This window comes from Micromys minutus (genome assembly GCF_963924665.1).
Source record: "Micromys minutus genome assembly, chromosome: 4".
Classification (NCBI taxonomy): Eukaryota; Metazoa; Chordata; class Mammalia; order Rodentia; family Muridae; genus Micromys; species Micromys minutus.
Genome location: NC_137973.1, coordinates 70,200,763 through 70,225,333, shown reverse-complemented (window position 1 = coordinate 70,225,333; position 24,571 = coordinate 70,200,763). Strand labels below are relative to the sequence as shown.

General features: G+C 40.8%; 1 protein-coding gene across 5 annotated transcripts in view; it reads left to right on the top strand.

The window, feature by feature from the left end:
* The window catches only part of RAP1GDS1 (Rap1 GTPase-GDP dissociation stimulator 1), a 123,108-nt gene that overhangs the window by 3,579 nt on the left and 94,958 nt on the right, over positions 1 to 24,571 (top strand). For all 5 annotated transcript variants that reach the window (XR_013975014.1, XM_080915934.1, XM_080915933.1 and 2 more), the window contains exon 2: positions 17,721 to 17,828. Coding sequence is in view for 4 of the 5 variants with exons in the window: in XM_080915934.1 (XP_080772060.1) it covers positions 17,721 to 17,828 (108 nt within the window). In the remaining variant the exon portion in view is untranslated. The remainder of the gene's footprint in view (positions 1 to 17,720; positions 17,829 to 24,571) is intronic.

Here is a 24,571-nt window from a genome sequence, read left to right as displayed (position 1 = left end):
TTGTATGATGTTTGTCTTTAGTTTTCAAATGGCAATTTCTCCTTAGCTAAGCAACTCGAGTTGTTTGAGTCAGTTGTCTAAATAAATGTCCTAAAAAACTCTTTCTCACTAGGGCTGAAATAGGGACTGTATTCAGACTGCAGAATAAATTCAGTGCATTTATTTAATCAGGATTGTTACTTGAAGAATTCCTGGAATAAAGCCAGGGATGAAGATGGTGATGAAGGGATGATTATAAAGTGGGCTGCAAGCTGTGACTAGCTGTATACCTGTTGTATACATACACACCCCCCAAAACAAACAACCCAAAGAACACACTACAACTTTGTATCTACCAGATTATTAGACAACACTATATGAAAAACTAACTGAAACTCATTTGAGTTCAAAGTTAAGCTAAATATATTATTAATGGAGATTTAATTTTAGTGATTATCAGTTTTCTAATCACTAATCGGTTTAGTGATTATATTGTCTACTAACCTTATGGAAATAATAACTTCATGGGCACAATAATAAAATATAGTAAAACAGTGATGCTTTGCATAATATAAATATCCATTGTAATGTGTCTTATCTAAGTTCCTACCATTTAATTTTTAATAATGGTTTTAATAGCTGTCTCAGATTTTCTAAAAATTAATAAACACATCTCATGGGTCAGTAGAGTAGTCTTCAGAACACCACTGAGGTAGTAATTACCAACTGTGGATGTCAGTTATCCCGTTAAACTTTATAGATTTTAATCTTACTAGTTAACAGGGTGACACTCCCTGTTTTGCTGATTCAAATAAATAGTTTATCCAAGAGAATAGAACATTCTAAAAATCTTGATTTTTAATGTAGTCATTTTCAAATTTTAGCTTGCATAAGAATCATCTGGAGAGCTCAGTTTTTGTTTTGTTTTTCAACTACTGGGGCAGCTCACAGTTCTGATTGAGTAGGTTTGCATTGTTAAGACAAGTCTCAGGTGAGGGAGTATTGGGACTAACACCTCCACACAGCAGAGGTTGGCAGGCTTTTTCTGTAAAGGGCCAGGTGGCGAATATTTTAGACTTTTAGGCCAGGAGGCCCAGATTATCAAACAGAACAAAAGATCTATGATGAAAGAGGACAAACAACTGTAAACCTTTAACATCGGTTGGACAGTCTGTGTAGAGCAAATTGTTTTGAAGGAACCACATGTACTTAATTATGGTTCTAACTCACCAGATGACCAGCATTGATAACAGGTATTCCTCAGTTAATGCAGAGCTCTAATGACATTTTATGATTTTTGTCTTTAACGTCTTTTTAAATAGGTGTTGCTAGGTACATAATGATTTTTTTCTTGGTTTGGATGTGTTGAGAGTTAAACCCAGGGTTCTTTGCTCCACCGTTCTTAATGAGCCTAGCTCTTGTATAGGAGGCATTTAGAGAATTCTTCTGTGTTCTTGATACTTCCCAATTTGCATTCAGATGAACTACTTCCAGTTGAAAACTCAGCTCCTAGTGAGCTTGTGAGAGGCTGTAGCTGTAGCTTTTTTAGCTTGAAAAAAAAATACGTTGTTGTAGCTATTATTCGGGGGTTTCTTCTCTACCTTAGATCATTTAGTTCCCAAATAAAAGACATAAAACCTTTATATGTATACTAGGCCTTAAAAGCACTGGAGCTGGGCAGATAGCAAGCCTCTGAGCCATGTCTACTTCTCGGTCAGTAACCAAGACACCACTTGCCATGTTCTCTGCTCCCACTGGCTGGCCTTCATGACCATGCTGTCTGTCACTTACTTGTCTACCTCTTGGCATCATCTCTCTGCACTCTCATGGTCTCTATCTCCAAGACCCTGGAATGGAAGCCTTGCCAACCTCCCTTCTGCCCAGCTACGCCTGTAGCCATTTTTATTGGCCAGTCAGGGATAACTTGGGAGGCAAGGTTACATAGCGTCACCTGGTGTACAACCCTCTTGGGAGTATTATTAGCCTTAGAATGCATAGCAACAGAGGAAACCCAACAACTATACCTAAGTTTTCTTTATGCACAGAGATCTTGTTTAACAGATGACGACACAGGAATTGCACAGGATAGATCAGTTGATACTTCTGATTTGTCTAGATGACATTATTATTGTACTATAAGTTCCCCATGTGAGTTTTACATTGTCTTTGAGATGAGATGCATTAGGAACATCAAATATGTAGGGAAATCTAGTTTTCAAAGACGTGAGCTTGGGGTCAATTGTTTCTTTGCTGTTTGTAGTGAGCATTTTTTTTTTTTTTTTTTTTTTAAAGTTCAGAGCATCTGTGTCCTGACTTTTAATTTTTTGTTTTTTAAATCAGCTATAACCCTTTAAATGGTAACCCACTAGGCTCCCATGTGGTCGGGCAAGTTGAGAGTTTTCAGTTTCTACTCTGATAGGGATAGACAGAGCTAACCTTAGGGTGGTTAAATCTTCAAGTGCAAATCAAGTTCTCTACTGGTGGCACAGTCTAGGGATACACTTAAGGATTAAATGCTTTTCTTCCCGGAAACCTGCTAATGAAGAACAGTAGGCTTTAAACATTGTGTGTTTGGAAAACATAGTTTCTAAGCTGGTTAAATCAGCCTCTTTGTGTTCCTTGTGTATGTTTAATTCCACTTCAGATTATACAAGATCATATTTTCTTAACTTAGGAAATACTCTTTCTAATCACTGTTCTATGGAAAAGGTTTACAGAACAGAATTCTTAAGCAGTTTGGGATTGACTTCTTGAAAACAAAACAAGCAGACAAAAACAAAACAAAACCAGCAAGTGAAAACAGGTGACTTATGAGTCGGGGAGATCTTGCTATTATTTCTTGTTGCCTGTTGGTAAACTGGATTACAGACAAGTGGTTGATGTTTATATGCAGGTGAGGGCAGGCACAAGATAAGACAAGGCCTCTGATTGGGCAGTGAAAAAGGAAGAGGGGGCAGAGTTTTTGAAAGGCAGGAGAGAGGAGAGAAAGAGGAGGAGGAGGCTGACTCCAACCCACGTGGCTTTAAATAGTCACAGGTAGCTATAAATATCTTATAAGGAATGGATTTTTACAGGACAATTTGTCTTATCTAGGTGGGGTAGTTTATATCAATATCAATTGGCTCTGAGTTTATTGTGTGGATGTTTTGTGGATTGAGAATTTACTGGTATAAATCTGATTGATAACTACAAGCTTCTAGAGTTTTGATTTTGTTGGGCTAGTGGGAATTGTGACAATAACCACAGCATAGGCAGATGCTAGGAATGTGAGCAGGTTCACAGCAGAGAACCGCATGATAGGTGGCCTCAGCCTGGGGCTGGCGTGCCATGGAGGTGGGAGAGACCCCTGGTGGCAGAGTAGCAGGAGGTAGTGTGGTGTGGTGCCTGGTACCATTGGCCATTTGTTTAATATTTACACACAAACACCTACCCCCACACCCTGAGGTTTTAAGTTCTCAATCTTGCTGAGCAAGCATTTTGCCAACGGAGCTGTTTCCTGTTGCACTTTTCTTGGGATACAGCAAGGAACATATAATCACCCCAGATGGACATCCAGGACAGACCGTAGTATGATTTAACCAAGTCCAACCTGGTGAGACCAGTGAGTTTGTAGGGCTTTCAGACTGGGGGCTTAACTTAGAGGAGTGTGTATGACCTCTCCCACCCCAGAGAGCTGCATCACTGCCAAGTCTGACCCTTTTAGGATGGCCACAACATGGAAGTTGCATCATGGAGCCCCACTTCCAGTTAAGCTTGAAACTCCTGTATGCTCTTGGCATCTCCTAAGATCACTTGGAGTTGGGGGGCTGGATGGCATCTCACATGAGGATCCCCTGTCGCTCTCTGGCTTCATCTACTCCCTAGAGTGTCCCAGTAGGCCTGGTACCATTAGTGCCATAGAGCTGGTTCCCACTGTATTATTCTGCTCTAGGTACCATAGCTGCCAGGGGCAAAGCCCAAGATGGACTGCTGTTATGTCTAGGGGAAAGGCTGCCGTACAGTACCTCCTCAGACCTCAAAGGGCTAGTGATTCTCAAATAAGCTTGAGCTCTGGCTGTGTTGCAGTCAAAGATAATTAGCTCACCATGGATGATTTTTCTTTCCTGCAAAAGAAGTGTGCCATATAGAAACGTACTTGGTTTGCGTCTTTATCTTCTTGAAGAAATTCTGCTGTGGCGAGATATTGTTAATCTGTTTGATCATTTCGATGATTACTGTCCTGTGAGTTGAGAGTGTGATGATTGGCAAGAGTATTTGTATTTTTTTCTAGGATAGCTACAGCGTTGTTAGTGTGTATTACAATGATTAGCCAACCACTCAGCAACAAATAACCTATATAACACTTTTAATTTCTTAAAAGCAAGATACTTGAATGTAATTATATTGTTTTGCTGAAACTAAGTCTGTTGTTAGTAGAAAATATAGTAAGTTAGCACCTCTAGTCTAACTAACTATGCTATACCATAGTATTCTAGTCAACCGTAAACTATCTCTTGTTTAGTTTTAGATCCATGATACCAAGAATAAACATTGTACTAAGTAAGGTTTATGAGTATAGGAACAGGTCAAACTTCATTTATCCCCAGCACATATTTTTTTCGTAACATCCTAATAAAAATTTAAATTGGGGTCTGTCTATAAACTTGATTTGTCATGTTGGTCAAAACAAAATGTTGACTTCTTAAATAGTCCTAAAGTGTGGCTCTACTGGGCCTGTATTCCTACTGACAACACTGATTACTGTTGAGTGGAAAATCCCTCCTTAAGGCTGGACACACGTGTATGCCATGAAAGTCTAGTATCATGGATTCATTTAAGGAATTGAACTAATGAACGTTCCAGCCTAACTTATATCCTGCAGAGTTGACTCTTTATGGAGGTATCTGAAGTCATATTATGTGGGATTCCTTATTATTGCTTCTAAATTATAAAATATTCAATCTCGTTAAAATGGGTCATAGTTAAACTTACCACATTTTGAAAATTAAATTCATTAAAAATTAAGAAGTTATGAAAATTAAATCATACAACTAGTCAATAATAGTACTTACCTGCATATATATATACATACACACACACACACACACACACACACACACACACACACACACACACACACACATATATATGAAATAGGAACTAAAAGGAAGACAGAGTTGATTTATTTTCAGCTTTTGCCTAAACCGTAATGTAGATGTTGAAGAGAAGGCTCAGTGGTTAAGAACACTTACTGCTCTTGGAGAAGATCCGGTCTAGTTACCAGCACTCATGTGGTGGCTCACAGCAGTCGGTACCTGCAGGGATAGGGGATCCAATGATATCTTCTACTTTTGTGAACACCAGTCATGCACGTGGTACATGTATGTTCATGTAGGCAAAACATACACATAAAATAAATCTTAAAATAAAGAATGACATCAATAGTACAGCCTTTGACAAGCCACTTGGATTCTTTATGTACCTATTTTATCTAGAGCCTAAAAACTACTACCACTGTGAATAGAAAAACTATGGCCCGTTTTGATACAGGACCTCCAAGCTCAAGTGCCCAATGAGAACTGTTATGTCAGACCAATTTTACTTTCTAGGGAAAATAATGGGATCATCAGAGTGCTATTAGGCATTTTATTATATATAATATAATAGGACTATTAGATAGTATATCTTAGAAAGCATTCACTAACGTGAGGAAACATAAAATTGTTCTCTATACAAGAACTACAAAAGCAATAATATGGTTATATTACTTTATTTTTAAATTATAAAGAGACTTATAAAATTATGTAAAATAATCTCAAATAACTGTTTTCTTATTTGTGATTTTTAAAAGATAGAACAAAGCAAACAGTTCATGGTATTTTTTTACAAATTGTTGTTTTGAAAGCTATGAGATAATGTATTTTGTCTTAGCTTTTCTGAACGTAAGGACTTTGTCAGGTTGGAAAAGCTATTTGCTGTAAGTCTTGAAAAACACTCCTGTGTCAAGACTCACTAAGTGCTTGGCACCGATCATCTAGCAAAGCCGAGAACTGATGCGAGAACTGATGAACGTATGCCTCACGGGGTGGGGGCACCAACGGACTTTCATACAATTGAGAAGTAGGTTTGGTTTGAAATATAATTAGGACAAATGTCGAATTTCATGTGAACTGATTAATTTCCTTTTACCTGCAAAGATTCATTTTTGGAAAGGTTACAGTGTTAAGCTGCAAGAGGGAATCACACCAGTCCGTTAAGATGCGCTTCTGGCGTTTACACGGCTTGTACAGGCGTAGTCACCAAGTCAGAAACAGGACAAGATCAGCACAGTGGCTCTAACCAGAAAGCTACAAAGCAAGTGGACCAGACGGTCACCTCTCACTTTTGGAAAAGCTTAAACTCCTAACTGTAGATGAGAATACTGTAAAGGAAGTGTGTAATAGAAACAGAGAAGATCCTAACTGGATCCCCAGAGGAACACAGACGGAGGGAGTGACAGATCGCTCAGCACCCAGCGCTGTCTCCTTGTCGAGATCCGGACTTCTTCCTTCAAGCTCACTTCCTTTATGAATTAAATACCTGTTAAAAGCTAGAGTATATCATGCTTTTTGATACTGTCCCCTGCCATAGTTCACTGTTTTGTTTTTAATTACATACTCAGACATCTAGACAGTTGCTAACCTAGTACAACTGGTTAACTTGGTTGGAAATTTTTCTTCCTGAGAAACATCCAACCTCCAAAAGCCACATAGAGAAAGCTCTGGATTTTCTGCACAGCCCTTATCTGCACAAAGTACTAAATGGCTGGACAGAAGAAAGGACAGAACTTTGGTTCATCCCTTGGTTGGTACATATTCTTTTTTTTCCCCTCTCTTAAAGATTTATATATTTTATATATGTGAGTACACCATCACTGTCTCAGACACACCAGAAGAGGACATCAGATCCCATTACAGATGGTTGTGAGCCACCATGTGGTTGGTGGGAATTGAACTCAGAACCTCTGGAAGATCAGTCTGAGCCATCTCTCCAGCCCCCAAATTAATTTATTTTTATTTTATGCACATTAGTATTCTGCTTGCATGTATATTTGTGTGAGGGTGTTGGTTCCCCTGGAACTGGAATCACAGACAGTTGTGAGCTGCCATATGGTGCTGGGAATTGAGCCTGTGTCCTTTGGTTAAAAATAGTCAGTACTCTTAACCACTGAGCTATCTTCTCAGCCCTGGTTGGTACATATTCTAGGCAGATTATTCAATTTCTGAATTCAGCTCAGTTGACAGTTACTTCACAGAAGAGTTTCAGGTGTTACATGAGATAATCTCCATGTGAATGTTAATACCCGCTTTCAAAATGAAAACATAATCATGTTTGTAAAACTTGGTCCTGTATTCAGAAGTTAAACCAACAAAGAGTCATGTTTACTGTACTTACATAACCAGGCAGATTATATTTTTTCAAAGTTGGCTATAACTTCTTGGTCTACAAAACTGTTTATAGCTTGCCACCTTGTGTGAGAGTTAGGAGCTACTTGCCCAAACACACCTAGGATTTGCTTATAACCACCAGAATGTAGAATTCAGCAGAAGTGATACTGTGTGACTTTCTCGTCCTGCTGATAAAAAAGTTAAAGCTGCCTGTTTGTTAGAGCAGCGTTCTGTCTGCAAGCCTGAGACTTCTGAGCAGTAGGAGGCTGCCTTAGTGGTGGGAAGTGAAGCTTTGTGGAGAAATGCTAGGGTGAGGTCCTAGACACACGGTTCCAGTGCCCAGGCTCTTCCTGGCCAGTCTTAGAGCCCTCATGAGCGCTGTTGACAGGATGCTCCAGATCCAGCTTTGGGGCACTTCAGAGTCACCCTCACCTCTAGACTCATAGAAGGTCTGAGGCTCCTGGAGAAGATGAGCAGTCCCCAACGTGCACACGTGCATTCTTCGTGCCTAGAGTCTATGTGCACAGCACAGTGGCTTTCGTTTCACCTGAGTAAGTTTGGTGTGATGTGTTGAACAGTGATAATTGGAGCATTTCCTCAGCAATAGGTTGATACTAAAGTTCGTTCGTCATGGAGATAAGTGACGTAGCTTCACACGCAGAGAACTTGACAGGGAATTTTCTTCGTAAGCCCTGGTAGCTGGACAGCAGAGTGTTCTTTCACTCAGCAGGAACACCAGCTTCCAAGAAGGTGATAGGAAGTTACCCCGGGGTTAATAGTACTCACTTTTAACATGTGGGTTGCTTATGTTTTGAAGTCATGTATGTGTAGTGCATACGTGAGCACGGAGTACATCTAGAAGGACGCATGGCACGTGCTAACACTAGTTGCTCTGGGAGTGAAGTGGGACATGCAAATGCATTGCTCACCAAAATAAAAGTAATTTCTGTATGTGAAAATGGGGAGAGCTGTGTTGTGTTCATCTTTCTGTCTTCAGCACTGAGCGCAGTGTTTAGGGGTTGCTGGGCATTTAGTTCATATTGGAAGAAACAGAAATTTGGTGTTATCTTCTACATTTATTGATCATCGTATATATGACATTCTTGTCCTTTCTCACACAGCTCCTCAGTACCCATCTCAAGAAGGCTATTTATAGAACTGTATCTGTCCATGTCCAGTCAGGAGATAAAATCCAAGTATTTGTTGGAAGGATGGATGGAGGGATGGATGGATGGGTGGGTGGATGGATGGATGGGTGGATAGAGAGATGGATGGATGTGTGGGTGGATGGATGGATGGGTGGATAGAGAGATGGATGGATGTGTGGATGGATGAATGGGTGGGTGGGTGGGTGGATGGATGGATGGGTGGGTGGATGGAGGGATGGATGGATGGGTGGGTGGGTGGGTGGATGGATGGATGGGTGGATAGAGAGATGGATGGATGGATGGGTGGGTGGGTGGATGGATGGATAGATATTCTAGCAGTAACATAACTTATTGCTCAGAACTTCTTTTTATATTTTACTTATTTTTCTGATGTATAGGGTTTTGTCTTTACTACGTGAGTGTCTGGTGCCCATTTAAGTCAAAGATGTCAGATCCCTGGAACTGGAGTTACAGATGGTTTTTATCTACCATGTAGTTGCTGGGAATTGAACCAGGATTTCCTGGAAGAGCAGCAAGTGCTCCAGCCACTAAGGTGTTTTGCCAGCCTCTGCTCAGAGCTTTTAAATGCTGCTCTTCAAGCCCAAATCTCAGTTGGGTGGTGTGATTACTACGATCTGCACACAGAAGAGCACACTGCAGAAGAGAAACCCTAAACTTAGAACTGCAAAACACTGTAGGGTCCCAGCCAATAATGTCCACACATCCTCATCTGTTACATAAATCTCCTGAGGAGAAGAAATCATTTCTTGTGTGTTACCTTAAAAAGAGTTAAAAACAAAATTTTCAGAAAGAAGAGGGTATTGTTCAGCCATGGAGTATCTGCTGAGAGGAAGACTTACTTTTACTGTACCTTACTTTTTGTTTGTTTATCTGTCTTTATGCTTAGATAATTATACAGAAATGCCATAAAGTCTAGGGGAAATTATTATCTCTCGCAGTAAGTGTTTAGGGTCTTTCTTCCTCCCTCCCTCCCTCCCTCCCTCCCTCTCTCTCTCTCTCTCTCTCTCTCTCTCTCTCTCTCTCTCTCATGTGTGTGTGTGTGTGTGTGTTTGTGGTAGTAGTAGTGATGCATATATGTATTTGTGCTTATAAAAGTCACTGGGCAACCTCTGACATCATGCTAAAAACACTGTACATCTGCTTTGAGACAGGGTCTCCCATTGGTCTGGAGTTCACCAGTTAGGCCACAGCCACTGACCAGCATCCTGAGACCTGTCTAGTTCTGCCTCTCAACTCTAGGGTTAGAAATACAAACAGCCTAACATTTGTACATCGAAACTCATGTGCTCATGTTATGAGGTAAAGATTATTGGCAACTGAGGTGTTTTTCCAGCTCAGCACCCAGTAAATGAAACAGAATGCTCACTGTTAAATTCTTGAGCAGTGATAGACCAGGGAACTCTGAAGGGTAAGTTAGACCCAAGAAAAAGGGTATCCAAGCGAGGGGAAAGAGGATTTTCAATGAAATACACAGTTTCGTTATTCTAGCCTTTCTTTCGGGTCAAGAGATGAGACACAGAGCCCTCCATATACTGAGCACTCATCTGCTAACCCGAACTGTGACCCCTTCATCAGCCCTTCTTCTGAGATCCAGTTCGTTCGGGCTTGTTCAGGGCAAAGCTGATCTGCAGTCACCTGACCTGTAAGAACAACTCTGAAGAAGATGGCAGTGCTGGGCTAAGTGCAGAGACTTGCAGGGCGAAGGGAGGAGCTTGGAGCTAGGAAAGCATTCTACAAGACCCCAGAGCACTCCTGTATGTGATGGAGACAGAGCTCATGCACTGTTCATCCACCACATGTACTGAAACAGAAAACTTTTCCACACTAAGGAGTGGATGAGCTGTGGACTCCACTATGCACAACTCTACAGAAAGAGGAGGAAGGACAGGGTGAAGGGGAAGGAGAGGAGGAGGAGGTAAAAGGCCACAGATGGCAGCAGGCATTTGACACTGGCTGTGGGGTGAACTTGCATGGGAAATGAAAATGAGTTAGTTGATGCCTGATATAATCCGTTGATGGGATTTTATTCTTTTGTTTTAACATGTGGTGTGTTAGTGTCCCATATCAGCCATGCCTTCTGTTTTCATGTAGACTTAAGGGTTTGTCTGAATCTATTTCCTCTGCTGCCAGACATATCCTAGAATCTGGGGCAGGACTCGGAGGTAGGATATCGGTTACACCTGAACCTTCAGTGCCAGGAGTCAACAGTGCGCCATAAGCTTGCACTTGAGTGAAGGAGTTGATGCCTGAAGCCTCAGCATTAAGTCTAAACCTCTGTGCTGACTTGAGGAGCTATGTGGAATGTGAGAGTAAAGAAACAAGTGGAGCCTTGGGTGGTGCACAGGATAATAGAGTAAACCACGGAGACATTGTTCTGGAAGAATCCTAGAGATTCTCTCCCGTGTAGAGGTCACTTCAGCAATTAGAAACTTGGAGATGACAGGTTAGATTCCACTAACACTGTTCCGATATGCTTCTTTTAAAAACTGTAACATGCTATCAAGTTTTGTTCATTTATCTGCATTGATTTCTTTTTCTTTAGTGCCTTATAATATGTGGTCTTGGTCACTATTTGACATGGAGTATAGTAAATCTTTCCTTTTACAAGCCCGTGGAGAAGATATGAGCCCAATATTTTTCTTGTTCAGTTCTTAAAGCTCCAAGCCTAGATGTTTCTGTGACTTGCTCTGTGATTAAATTCAAAAGACAGTTACTAATTTATAATTAGTATCATGCTGGATGCTGAAGCCATATTTGACAGCTGTAGAACAGGAAATGGTTCTTGAACTCTTTTGGTGCCTGTGAAGGAAAGTTTAATGGCCCTGACTGCCCTGCTTTTCAGAATTAAAGTTTCGTGTTGAAGTCAGGATGGGTGACACTCTTGCCCCCAGCTTAGACAAGACAGCAGTCTTTCTCCTTCAAACCGAGATAGACTCTTCCTTTCTGGATGAAAGAGGCCTGGGTTGCAGCTCAGTGATGGAGCATTTACTTAGAGTAGCTTCACCTCAAAGCTCCCAGCATGACCAAGAAAGGGAGGAACACTGCTCACAGTGTTTGTTGTAAGAAGAGGGCTAAGAATGCTTTGTACCACCTTTTTGAAATAGCAAGAGAAGTGACTCCACAGGGATTGAAGTCATTACTTTTTTCACAAGAAAACTATTTCTTAGTCAAGGCAATTTACATCATAATTTGTAGCAGGATGTAAGTGAAGGCGGTGGGAAAAGGAATGTCAGGTTGTTGAGATCTATTACTGTAACTTTTTTTTAAAACCTTATTTTTAATGATGGTTCATTTTTAAACACTTTAACCTCCCTTGTAGCCCACCACTCACCAGAGGTGGTGGGAAAGAAAGGAAATGGGGAAGTGGACCTATTTAGGAAGGTTCTTTGGAGCAATTCCTGTCTGTGTTGTCTGGAAATCGGCAGTTCAGTTATCAGGTCAGCAGCTGCAGCTCCATCCACTCGCAGACACTTCACAGATACACCAGCTGGAAGAGCTGGGTTAGCAGTAGTGGTGATACAACCTAGCAGAGACAGCCAGGCCTCAGCGTTGGCTTGAGTCAGCAGGAGGGGCACGGAGGAACTCCAGAAGCAAAGGTCCGAGGCTCGTAAGTATTACACAGCTAGCTGGACCAGAAAGCCAAGCTCCATCACTCCATGAAGTCCTATTTATATCCCCCAAACAAGTGTCTTCCACATGGCCTGCCTCAGCACATGAGTCTAATCAGCCCGAGTCCGCAGAGTCCCAACAAATGGAGCTCAGCTAGGCAATGTAAGGGATACATGCCTGTTGTTAGCAAAGAGTCATTCATCATGTGTCATTTCACGTGCTTACTTTAGCATAGCATCTTGTCTCCTGTGTCTGCTTCACTGAAACAAACGTCCCTTCACAAGTCGGCCTGAGCCTTTCACAGCTGTGTCCACTTTAAGGAAACACTCCTTCATGTGTTTGTCCCAGCAAGACACTATGCAACCGATTTTCCAAAGAACCCTTAAATTTCCACTTCTTATTACATTTCACTTGGGAAAGTAATATGAAAATGTTCACATGCCCCATAAAATAAAAATATATTAATAGAGTTTTATATGTACATAAAAATGTAGAACTAGGGAAATGAAAAAATGCATGATTGGAACTATGAATTTCTACAAAAATAGTTTTCTGAATCAGTTTACTTAGAAAGTTTAAGTTTCAGAGTTCAGTCGCTTTAGAAATTGACTAAATTCATCTGAAGTCTTATTTTATATAGAATCATAGTTTGGCCCCATCTTGAGAGCACAGCTCATCCTTGCATTGAGAGCTGGAGGTAGCAGTGTGGGCGAGTGAATGTTAATGCCCAGCTCCCCCAACTCCCTCCAGCGTTTCTCCATAGCCCTGGCTGGCCTGGAACTCAAGCCTCATGGCTGACTGGCTTCTCTTTTACTTGGACCTAGACTGTAGCCCTTGGGTTAGTGCTACTTACATTCAGATTACGTCTTAGTTAAGCCTTTCTAGAAACACTCTAGACAAATCCTTGTGTCCAGATGATTTTAAATCCTCCCAAGTTGACAATCAAGATTAACCATGAAATGAAACAGCTTATTAATTTTTTTTATTCAAACATTGTGAATATCCCTATTTCTTGAGTGTTATCTAAATTGTCCTCTGAATACTGCACATATGCACTTTGAGTAGTGATTTTTGTTAAGACATGCCTTTCCCATGTCATTTTTCCCATGTATGTGTACTAATAAAGCATATTTAGTATGTATTTATATTGCTGTCAGACCATGGTATATCTGTGAGACTATGTCTTAAGAAATAACTTAAAACTTAGAATGGCTCACTCATTACCCTCTTTATTCAAAGTTTTTGCTTCTCTGATTCAGTAATAATTCTGAAGGTAATAGTAGATTATTACATTTTAAATATTATTTTTAAGTTTTTAGTTGTGTGTGTTGTTTAAACTAGTTGACATTTTGACAAGTGTTTGTAGTGCCTATGGAAAAAAGGAAATGATTTTCTACTAACTTTTCCAGCCTGCTGTTATATAAGTTCCTGCTTTGCAGTTCGCTTACTTGCCTCTCCCATCCTCAGACTCATGAGGATTGCAGTGGTGTGAGGAGTGTATCCTGGCTAGTTTTCTGTCAACTTGACACAAGCTAGAGTCATCAGAGAAGGGAGAATCTGAATTGGCAAAATGCCTCAAAAAGATCAGTCTGTAAGTAGCTCTGTAGGGAGTTTTCTTAACTAATGATTGATGTAGGAGGGCCAAGCCCATTGTGCGTGTTGCTGTTGCTAGGCTGCTGTTCCTGGGTTCTACAGGGGCCAGAGACTGAGCAAGCCACGAGGAGCAAGCCAGTAAGCAGCACCCCTCCATGGCCTTTGCATCAGCTCCTGCCTCCAGGTTCCTGCACTATTTGAGTTCCTGTCATGACTTCCTTTGGTGAGGAAGCATCTTATTCTTAAGTATCTTACGGCTTTTTAAAGGAAGCTACTCAAAATTTTGCCAGGTCCCAAACTGTGTATCTCAGTGAATGTCTGTATCATTAGAATGGCCATTCTGAAGCTATAAAATTTTGGCCAGGATTATTATTTTAACAATCAAGTATATGTTTTCTTTTCATTGGATAAGTCAGTCATACTCTGTCTTATATGAAAGAGATATTTTTTCGGGGAAATATTTTGCTATTAATACTTTTTCAAGCTGGGGTATAACTCGGTGTTAGAACACTTTTATACAAGAGCCTGGGTTTGATTTCTACAGAACAAAAACTTTAAAGACTATTTCTTTTTAGTGAAGGGCATTATCCATTTCCTTATTATAAGTACCTTATTATATAGAAGGAGGTTGGGAGCATTTTGCTGAACAGTTTCATCATGTAAATTATCAAATGTGAAACAGGGATTTACACCAACAATAATGTGTATGATAAGGATGCACACCTGAGGTTTCTTAGCCTGAGAAATAAGCTGGGTGGTGGTAGACTCACCTTTAATCCCAGCACACAGGAGGACAGAGGCAGACGTTTCTCTAAGTTCATGGCCAGCCTGGTCTACAGAGTTCCATGGCAACCTGGGCTGTTACACAGAGCAGTCCTGCCTTGAAAAAAATAGAAGAACAAACACACCAAAAGATCACAAAGAGGCTGAGGTGCACGTGTCCTCTCCTAGCTGGATAAGCAGCTGTTGAACTGGACTTACTGTGTTGTTAGGGCTGGTGTCTTGCGCTCCAAGGCCCACGTGTTCCTCTCATCCTAGCCTCCCAGTTAGCTCTGCCTACAGTGCATAGCCCTGTTCCTGGCTCTCCTCAGTATATTAACCTCATCAGTTATTCCTGTCCAGGGAGCGGAGGGGATGAAGGTAGCCGCCAAGTGAGGAGGCAAAGACGAGGTGTCACCGTGATGGATAGTGCTCCTTTAGCAAGCTCGAGGCCAGTAGGAGAAAAGTTGTTGGCCTAATCATTCTCTTTTCCAATATGTGCTTGTAAAACTGAGGTCGAAGTCACATGGACTTGGATGTACAGTTTTTAAATTACTGTTAGTTGAGTTTTGACAAATGTGTTCATGTAATCACTACTTAGATCATGATGCGAAGCATTTTTAACACTGTTTTATAAATGGATTCACAATAAGATTTCTTTAAGTATTGCCCTTATTTAAAGTGCTGAAATATAGCTTAGCCTCAGCTACCTCTGGAACAGCGGCTCCCAACCTTGCCAGTACCGTGGCCCTTTAATACAGTTTCTCACGTGGTGACCCCCAACCATAAAATTGTGTTGTTGCTACTTCATAACTGTAGTTTTGCTACTGTTATGAGTTGTGATGTAAATATTTGATATGCGGGATATCTGATACAGCACTGGGGTCAGAACCCTAGGTTGAGAACCAGTGCTCTGGATGAAGAGTATAGTGAGTTCTTCCTAAAATGTTTTTACATTGCTATAGGGCCGCTTTATGTAATCCAGACTGTCCTGGAACTCTCCATGTAGACCAGAACCGAACTAGAGCTTGCTAAGTTTTCTTTAGCGTATTGATATAAATTAAATTAATCTTTCCCATAGAATACATCACCCTTCTCTTTAAAACAGGGATTCCATTATTTCTAGAGTTACCATAAACTTGCCGTGCACAGAACTTGGAAGTGTATGCTGTTGGGTTAGAGCCTGAGCTGAATGGTGAGAGACTGCAGGGGCATTTCTGAGTTACAGAGACACTGCTGGTGCTTCAGTGTACATGAGCCATACTGTGTGAGCATTACACTCTTTACCTATGGGGTTTATAAGCCTTAGAAAAGCTTTAAGAACGTCCATGATAGAGTAGGTTTTCATTATTTTATGCGTATGCTTGTTTTGTCCTCAAGTATGTCTGTGCCTCATATTTATTCCTGGAGCCTTTGGAGGCTGGAAGAGGGATTCAGATGCCCTGGGGCTGGAGTTACAGGCATTTGTGGGTGCTGAGAACCAAACCAGGGTCCCCTGTGAGAGCAGCCAGTGCTCGTAACCCTTGATGCATTGCCCTAGGGGGCTGGCAGGAAGCGTTTTTTTTTTTTTTTTTAAAAAGCAGGGTACATTTTAGAAGCTCTACAAGAGGAAATGAGCTGCACCTGAGGCCCATTTGTTGTAAAACGTGGTGGCTGTGCAGGAAGAGTGTGGCCATAAGATGTTGGAATTCCCTGTTGCTCTGTGGGGACCCTGTGTCCTTCTTTAAACTAGAAGGAGCTGAGTGTCTTTAATGTGTCTTCTTTCTCACTGATAGTGTGTCAATATATTTGTTGCTGATAAAATAAGATTAAACTTTTGGGAAGCTTAAATCACATTTGATACATTGATAGCTTCCCAATGTCTAATATACTTGCTTAACAATAAGATTATAAGATAAATTTAATAATTCAAAATAGTTAAGACTGCAAGCACTTGGAGAGAAGCATAACTCAGTGACTAATGCTTTTAAATGACTAATGCAGGAATATAAACAGCTTGTGTATAAGAAAGATGTGATGTGCAAGCGACCAGCAGCCCTTCGCTCGATAGTGTGACATGACCAAGGGTCTGGGTTCTAATTTCACACGGCAGCTGTTGAAGGAATGCAGCTTGACTACAATGTCACAGCAAATCCATGGTGTCTGAAAGGGGCATGGGATACTAGCTCTTCAGCTGTACGTACAAGACACGGTCTTTTCTGCAGCTACTCAGTCAAAGCAACACACTGTAAAAGACTGGATGTAGGGGACGATGATTCTGCCATCCTCTGTGAGTCACTCATTGAACCCATGAAGACAGTGCTACCCTTCCTAGATCTGGGTTTTATACTATGGTATTTTCATTTAAAGTGCATGTTTAGGTTAGTTATAAAACAAAACCTTAAGAATTTTAGTTCTTCTTTTTGTAAATAAAAATACTGTAAACAAAAGTTGTATGGTAAGTTCTGATACAATTTCAAATTCTGAGATTCCGTGATCTAGGAAAATCAACTTATAATTCAGGAGCAGAACATGGCATTGGAACTTAGAATGCTTTGCTTCTTAAAACAATACTCTATGAAGCAGATTTTTTTTTTCAAATGGTAATGATGAGATAGGTTTCATATCACATTTAACATCATTTGAAATTGTTCAAACTTTTCTAACTCTTCACTTTAGTTTTCTGTCTTTACAAGGTGCAGAGCTATCAGGTTGCTGGTGCTTGTCTTTGAACCTGACAACCTGAGTTTAGTCACTGAGAGACCTGTAGGGTAGAAGGAGAAAAATTACCTCTTCAAGGCCACACATGTCTCTGGCATGAGTTTACTTGTGTGTGTACACACACAGACACACAGACACACACACACACACTTAATAAGTAAATGTAAAATAAAAGAACAGAAGGAAAACGGGAAAGCAAACATAATTTGTCAAACTACTTTTATGACTAATTTTCTCATGTGTATTTGGTTTCTTGAGTGAGGCATAAGAATATTGAAAAGGAGTCATTGATAATCTGCAATATTCGTGACACATACGGAGATACTAGTTCGTATTTGACTGAGATGGACAGTTTTATTTCAAAGTTCTGCAGCAGCTCATCCATGCTGCGTCCATGGCCGCTTGGAGTGTACTTGGAGGCCAGTTCTGCCCCGGGGGAGCTTTGCACACTAGTTCTACCATGGTTAGAATCTCTGGGGTTCTGATTTTCTCTCTCTGTAAACAGATAATCTCAGCGACACGTTAAAGAAGCTGAAGATAACAGCTGCTGACAAGACAGAGGGTGGTTTGGAAGGATGCTTGGATTGCCTGCTTCAAGCCTTGGCTCAAAACAGTAAGTTTCATTGTTTATTCAAATTCCTGACCAAGAACGATCAAGTCCGCATTGTTTAGAAATTGGTATATAGCCAGGCACATAACTTGTATTCACATAGTTTGTATTCTTTTGAATCTCTTTCTTGAATGCTGAAATTGTTTGCAGTGTTCTGCCCGCCTGCCCACCCTCCACCTGAAAGTGCTCAAAGCCCAAGTGATGGGCAAAGAAGAGAGAAGTTCGTTGGTGGTGATGGCATTTACACCAACCCCAGAGAGGACCCATTATAGCCTCTTCCTTACAACACCTGCATCTGTCCTTCTATTACAAAGCAAAAACCAAGAGACTAAACTGTTTATGTGTAAGGAGGAGACAGGAGAAACTAAAGGGGGCTTGAAATACTGAACAGTGTTTTCCTTAGCACTTCTCTTTTAGCTTTCAGAATAATTTTAAGATTACAAACTTATATAATAGATCAAAGTGGAAAGAACTGTCAGCAGTCATACAAACATTTCTCAAAGCCTAGGGCCAACCTTGATGTTTAGTGACTAGTAAATAATTCCAGAGAGAAATCATATATTGTATCACACTACACTATTACATTTGCTATAACAGATTTCTACTCACTAATTTCTGTATTATTATAGTGAGTGGATTTAATGTAAATGTATGAAATTATCTTTAGTTGTTTCCATAATTCTGTATTTGTATTTGGTTATGCTAGCACTCTCATGGACTACGGATGTAGCCTTTGCTACAGAAAAGAATATATTGTTACAGTTTCAATTTCAAGCAGTTAGAGGTGATTTTTTTACTTTAGTTTTTATTAAACTGCCTAGAAAATGTAAATTAATCGATTACAGCCATGCTCCTACCTCCTCAAAAAGAGCACATTCTGAAGCTGTCCTGTATTCACTTGTCACTGTGACAAGAACAGCTTAGAGGAGGAAAGACTTGACTTGGTTCCCTGTGTCAGTCCATCTTGGCAGAGTTGTGTGATGAGTAGCAACCACAAAGTACAGAAAGGAAGGCACTGGGAGCCTTTACAGGAAAACCCTTCATAATTGACCTCCTCAAGCTGGTACTGACTCTGGAAGTTTCCACCATCTCCCCCTAGCATTGCCAGCTCGAGTCCACACAGGAAGCTGTCAGGCATTTCAGATTCATGCCGTAGATGAGCCTTTAAAGCGGAGTTTCAGTGACCGTTCCTTTTGCTATTGTAACTGTCTATTTAATATAGAGGTCACTGGATGAGAATACTTGTGCAGTGCTCAAGATGGTAAAGATAAAGAGAAAGGCAATGTCTGCTTCTGTGTGGCCACTGTAGCAGCATGGCTGTCCATGCTTAGTGCAAGTAAGTAGAACTTCAGATGAGCTCCCTGCTTGGTTTTCAGTAGCCTGCCAGCTGAGGACTAGGAAGTTCATGGTGTGTGATTGCCATAACCATACGGCACTCTTTTGAATAGCGCTGGTCTAGTAACTAGGAAGAACACTGTGACCTGATTTACAAGTGCTTATGTAGGTGGCTTTACATACTAGCATACTTCTCAGAAGACTGAGGGTCAGTCTTTTTTGTTGTTGCTGAAGAGTTGTACTGTCACAACCTTCCCTTGTTTCCCACTGCCAGTTCATTTGTCTTCTTTTTCTTTACTTTTTTGGGGGGAGGGGGCTAAAGGAAACCGTTAGCTTTAGAAACTGAACGCTATAAAGATATTTTCCTTGGTAACATGTGGAAAGTGTGAGTCTTCCTCTGGGAAGCATGAAAGGCCAGAGTTGAGGAAATGGCTAGGGGGAGCAAAGGTTAAAGCCCTTGTTTGTCAGAAGTCATCTAGGAAAGGCCAAGGCAAGCTGGCGAGTTTTTGGAGATGGTCTACCTTTTGACATGGGCGTGACGGGTGAGCTCTGAGGTGCAGGGTCCTCAGAGACTTCATCCCAGGATTGCTTCTCACGGCTGATACGCCTCTCCTGTCACTATTGCATAGCCTGTTGGGCAGATTTCCTGCAGATCAATACGGAGATGTACTTTGATATAGTAATGCGTAGATGAATTGATTTCATTACCCTGATAATGATTTTATAGAATCACTAAATTGATACAGTATCAAGCCCCTCATAGAGTAAAAGCTGCAAGTGGAGCTCTGTCATCAGGAGTCACAGGCTAACTATTCTAGGATAAGAAAGTAGGCTTAGAACAAATTTCCTGTCAGGGAAAACATTCCTTTAAGAATGAGGAGGTCATTATCTGATAGCTAACATTCATAAACTGGGAACAGACAATGCATTGTAGGTACAAGGACAGAAAATAAATGATGGACTAGTTTAATCTGCACAGAACTTCAAAACTAGTAAGACACAAGGCAGATGATTTTCTCTTGATAAAACCGTGCTAACTTGTACCATTAAAAATTATTGCTTTAAGCCTATAATGAACTTATGGATCCAGAAGCTAGATAATGAATGCTTACTCAGATACCATGTTAATAGAAAGACATGTAAGTATTGCTGTTGTAATTTCTTAAACATTATGACATGTACTATTACCTTACTTTACTATGAACTCATGGGATGTATGAATGTGTAGAAAATCATGTAATCAATTATCCTGTTCTGATGGTTCTACCTGATAGTTGTGAGAGGTAATTTTTAGAGAAAGTATAGATATTGAAAACAGAAATAAAGGTTTATTGGAGCTTCTTTTCTCTGCTTCATCCACAGGGAGTGAGTGATTGGTTTCATTTTGTTTTTGTTTTTGTTGTTTTGCATGCCTGACTCTTTTCTTTTCCCTTTTCCTTTTCTCTCTGGTTCACAAAAAAAAAAAAAAAAAAAAAAAAAAAAAAGTTAACAAACTTTGGGTCTCTGCTCTGGCCAGAGAAGGGACCCTTGAGCCAGAGAAAACAGAGCCAAGCAACTAAACCTTTTTTTCTTAATCCCCTGATGCTGTCAGGAGGAGTGAATTACCAGAAGCCAGTAGCTTTTGGCCTTAGAATAGCAAGAGTTAAAGGAGGAGAAAAATTGACAGTAAGCAACTTCTGCCCCTACAGTCACCAGCACCGCCTGTCACTGCCTGCCTCAGTCTGCCTTGGGTGCTGGGCTTGTCACTGGCACCTAAAAGTTAAAGGTTCAAGAAATATTGCCGTGTATGGCTGTAGGATTAAATTAAAAACCTGTATGCTGCCTTGTTTGGACGTACCTATTGAAAATAGTTGGTTAGAATGTGTAATGCAGACTCTTAAGGTCATTTATTTACCTATAAAGTGTTTAACAAAGCCAACAAAATAGGAACTAAAGGCTTCCCAGGAAGATAATAAAAAAGTGTTTCATTTACAGCCAAAGATAAAGCTTATAAATGTTTTCATTTCTAACACTACTGAAAAAAAATTGATACTGGAAGCAGTTCTTACAGATGGTCAGTATTTGACTTAAACGTTACATCTGTCATTGGAAAACATGTTATTGAAAAAAGTAATTCTGAAGTATCTACACTGTGACTTTGAAATATTTGAACTACATATTATAAATGATTAATATCTGTAGTTAGAATTTTTAAATATTTTCAAATTGTTTTTTAATTAAAATATAAATTGCACCTTTTTTCAAATGATTAGTATCTGCGGTTATAATTTTAAAAATATTTTCAAATTGTGCTTTTTAATTAAAATATAATTGCATCATTTTCTCCTTTTCTTTCTCCAACTTTTTCCTTTCCCCTTCTGCTCTCTCACATTCACTCCTAAATATATAGATGAAACATGTCTGCATGTTACTTGACTGCATATGATTTTAGGGCTGATCCTTTGGTGTTGGTTAATAATATGGGGAGCTCCACACGGAGGTGACTATTTCTCCCGTCTTTAACATTCCTTAGTTGCTTCTAGTTCTATGTCTAGGTTTAGGGCTTTGTGAGGTTTTCCTTTTCCATGTTAGCATGTCTGTTGGTGTTGTCTTGTTCAGGTCTTGTTTCAACAACCATGTTGCTGAGGCATCATGGGTGTAGCATCAGTGACATTTCTAGGAAACACGGTCTCAGCAAACTCCTGCTTCTATGGCTCTTATGTCTTTCTGTTCCCTCTTCCACGGTGTTCCCTGAGTATTAGGTTGCAGGAGTTGTGCCTGGGCATCACACCATCATGTGTTTTTTTACATCTTTATTGGTTATGGTTTTCTATGATGGTGTCCATCTATTGCAAACAGAAGTTTCTTTTTCTGGGGCATGAAAGCTTCACTGAGCTGTGGGTATAAGAACAAATGTTTAGAGGGCATTTAGGAATTATGTTAGTTTAGGAAAGTGGTGTTTGGTGGTTCTTCCAGATCCATGACTTCCCCAACCCCGAGGTGTTGGTTAGGTTTCTGTAGCAGTGAATTTGCAGCTTTGGCTCCTGCAGAGTCACACGTGGACGCCTGCCCCAGAGTTCTCTGGATTCGTGAATGAAAGACACATATACGCCAGCTTAATTTTGATGTGCCTTGACTAGTTCAGAGGCTGGGGCTTCTGAAACTGCCCGCAGCCAGCATACACTTCCCTCCGGTATTCCTGGGCTAATATCTTTTAAAATTTATATTTTATTTTTGCTTCCCTGGCTCCTGGGCTGCTTTTTTTCCCTATACCTACATTTCCAAGGTTACTCCTCTTCCTTCCCAGCATTGTCCATCCTCTCCCTTTTCCTGGCAGCCCTTTCTTTTTCTTCCCTGTGTTCTCTCCACCAGCAACCTAAAAGTCCTTCCCCTTTCATCCTGCCCAGCCACTGGTCATTGGCTCTTTATTGGTCAACTAAAAGCCAATTGGGGACAGGGACCTTCAGCATTTGGACGTGCAGATTTTCAGTTTGTGGGGTCCGAGTTAAGACAAAGCATTAGAACCAATTTCTAACAGGTTTCCAGTATAAGGTGTGATTTCCCAATTGTTGAGAAGGCCTTCTAAGTCCAGTTCGAGAGCAGTTGGTCACTGAGTGATGGAGTGTCACTATTACACCTTTAAGTGTCATAATGCTATGTCGGCCATTGTCATAGTTCATAGGCATCACAGCTCCGTAGGACCATTGGTGGCATTCCTCCCCTTGGAAGCCTGCGTGCAATTTCTGGCACCATGAAAGTTAGTTCTCAGGGTAAAGGCTCCAGATCAGATAAGGCTCAGATCCTCTGGGTTCTGTGTCCAAAACACATGGTATCTTCAGCAATAAGAACTAACCTTCATTTTCTAGTAGGCAGAAGGGCAACACCCTGTAATGTTTAGGGAGTCTCTTGGACTCCTTTGACAAACAGCTCCTAGGGCACCTCTTATGTCTGGTCCTGGGGGTTTCATCAAATAGTCTATGGGTTAGGGGTAGGGAATAAGTATTGCCACACCAGCTGGGAAAAATTTCATTTAAATCATATATACTTAAATGTACTATATGTAATTTTAGGTAAATAAATAATATGATTCCTTATGATCCGTTCGACACCATTACCGTCATCTTACCCTCTTTCCTTTCATTCTTTCTGTATTGAGACGGGGGCCACTCTGATAGTCTTAGCAGTCCTGGAACTTAGATATCTGCCTACCTCTGCCTTCTAAATTCTATACACCACGCTATGCTCCCTTTTAACTAATTCTTTTGAGAATTTTGTACATGCATACAGTGTATTTTGGTCATTTTCACTTCTGTTCCTCCCCCTAACTTCTACAGGACACAGCCTCCCCCAACTTCATATCTTTGTTTAGTCTAATGATTGAGTCAACTTTGCAGTGTCCATGTACATATGGTGGAGGGCTGTCTCCTGGAGTATGAGCCACCTACTAGAATGTATACTCATAAAGAGTGCTGGCTCTCCCTTCCCTAGTGACCATGAACTACCAATAGCTTCTCAACCAGGGGTTGGAGCTTCTGAGCCCTTCTTCCTCCAGTCTGGGACGTTGGTTGGAAAGACCTTGAGCAGGTCTTGTTCAGGTAACCACAGTGTCATGAGGTCGTGAGTACCTCAGTCCTGTTCTGTCCTTCCCAACCTTTGACAGTTAAACATTTCTGTCCTGTCTTCCCGTGTTCCCTGAGCCATGGTGAGGGGAAGCGATTGATACACGGGTCCCATTGTCCCTCAGTCACCCGGTTTCCATACTTCGGCCAGTTACCAGTCTGTGCATTCAGCACTGTTGGATGCACAGAGAAACTGCCTTAGTGTGAGGACTGAGAGCTTGGCACTGTGTCAGTATAGTAGAGTAATTGTAGGTTCACCCCTGGGGCCTAGGGGACCCACAGTATTAGGTTCTAGGTCAGCGAGCAGTCCCAGACATGTTTTCTTCTATGTAGCAGGGAATAAAGCTAAGCAGAAAGCACCTGCTAACCCCTGATAACTTGTGCCATTTCTCCCACCCTGGGTGTATCTCATCTTACCAGGCTAGTCTTCATTGTAGCTCACAGGCTCTGCGTGGACTTCTTCTGTACTGGCTATTTCGTGTTGCTAGAATCCGAATTCTTTTTTACCTTGATATATGGTTTAATGTGGATATCTTCTTTGTTTGCCCCGCCCATCATTGGTTTAGTACCTATGTCAAACTTTAAAGGTAATTAGAAGATTTGAATGCTCACTAGAATATCATTTTGCTTAAGCCAGTATTTTGTATAAATCTCTGATCTAAATTAATAGCATTCACTCATATAAATGCTTCTCACTTTTTCAATATTTTTAGTAAATATAGGAAGGCCACCAGCCAAGAAATCAGGCTGTTTGTTCTGGTTTAGTTTGATTCTGCTTTCAGCTACAGGACTTTCAGCAAATGTTTGCTGAGT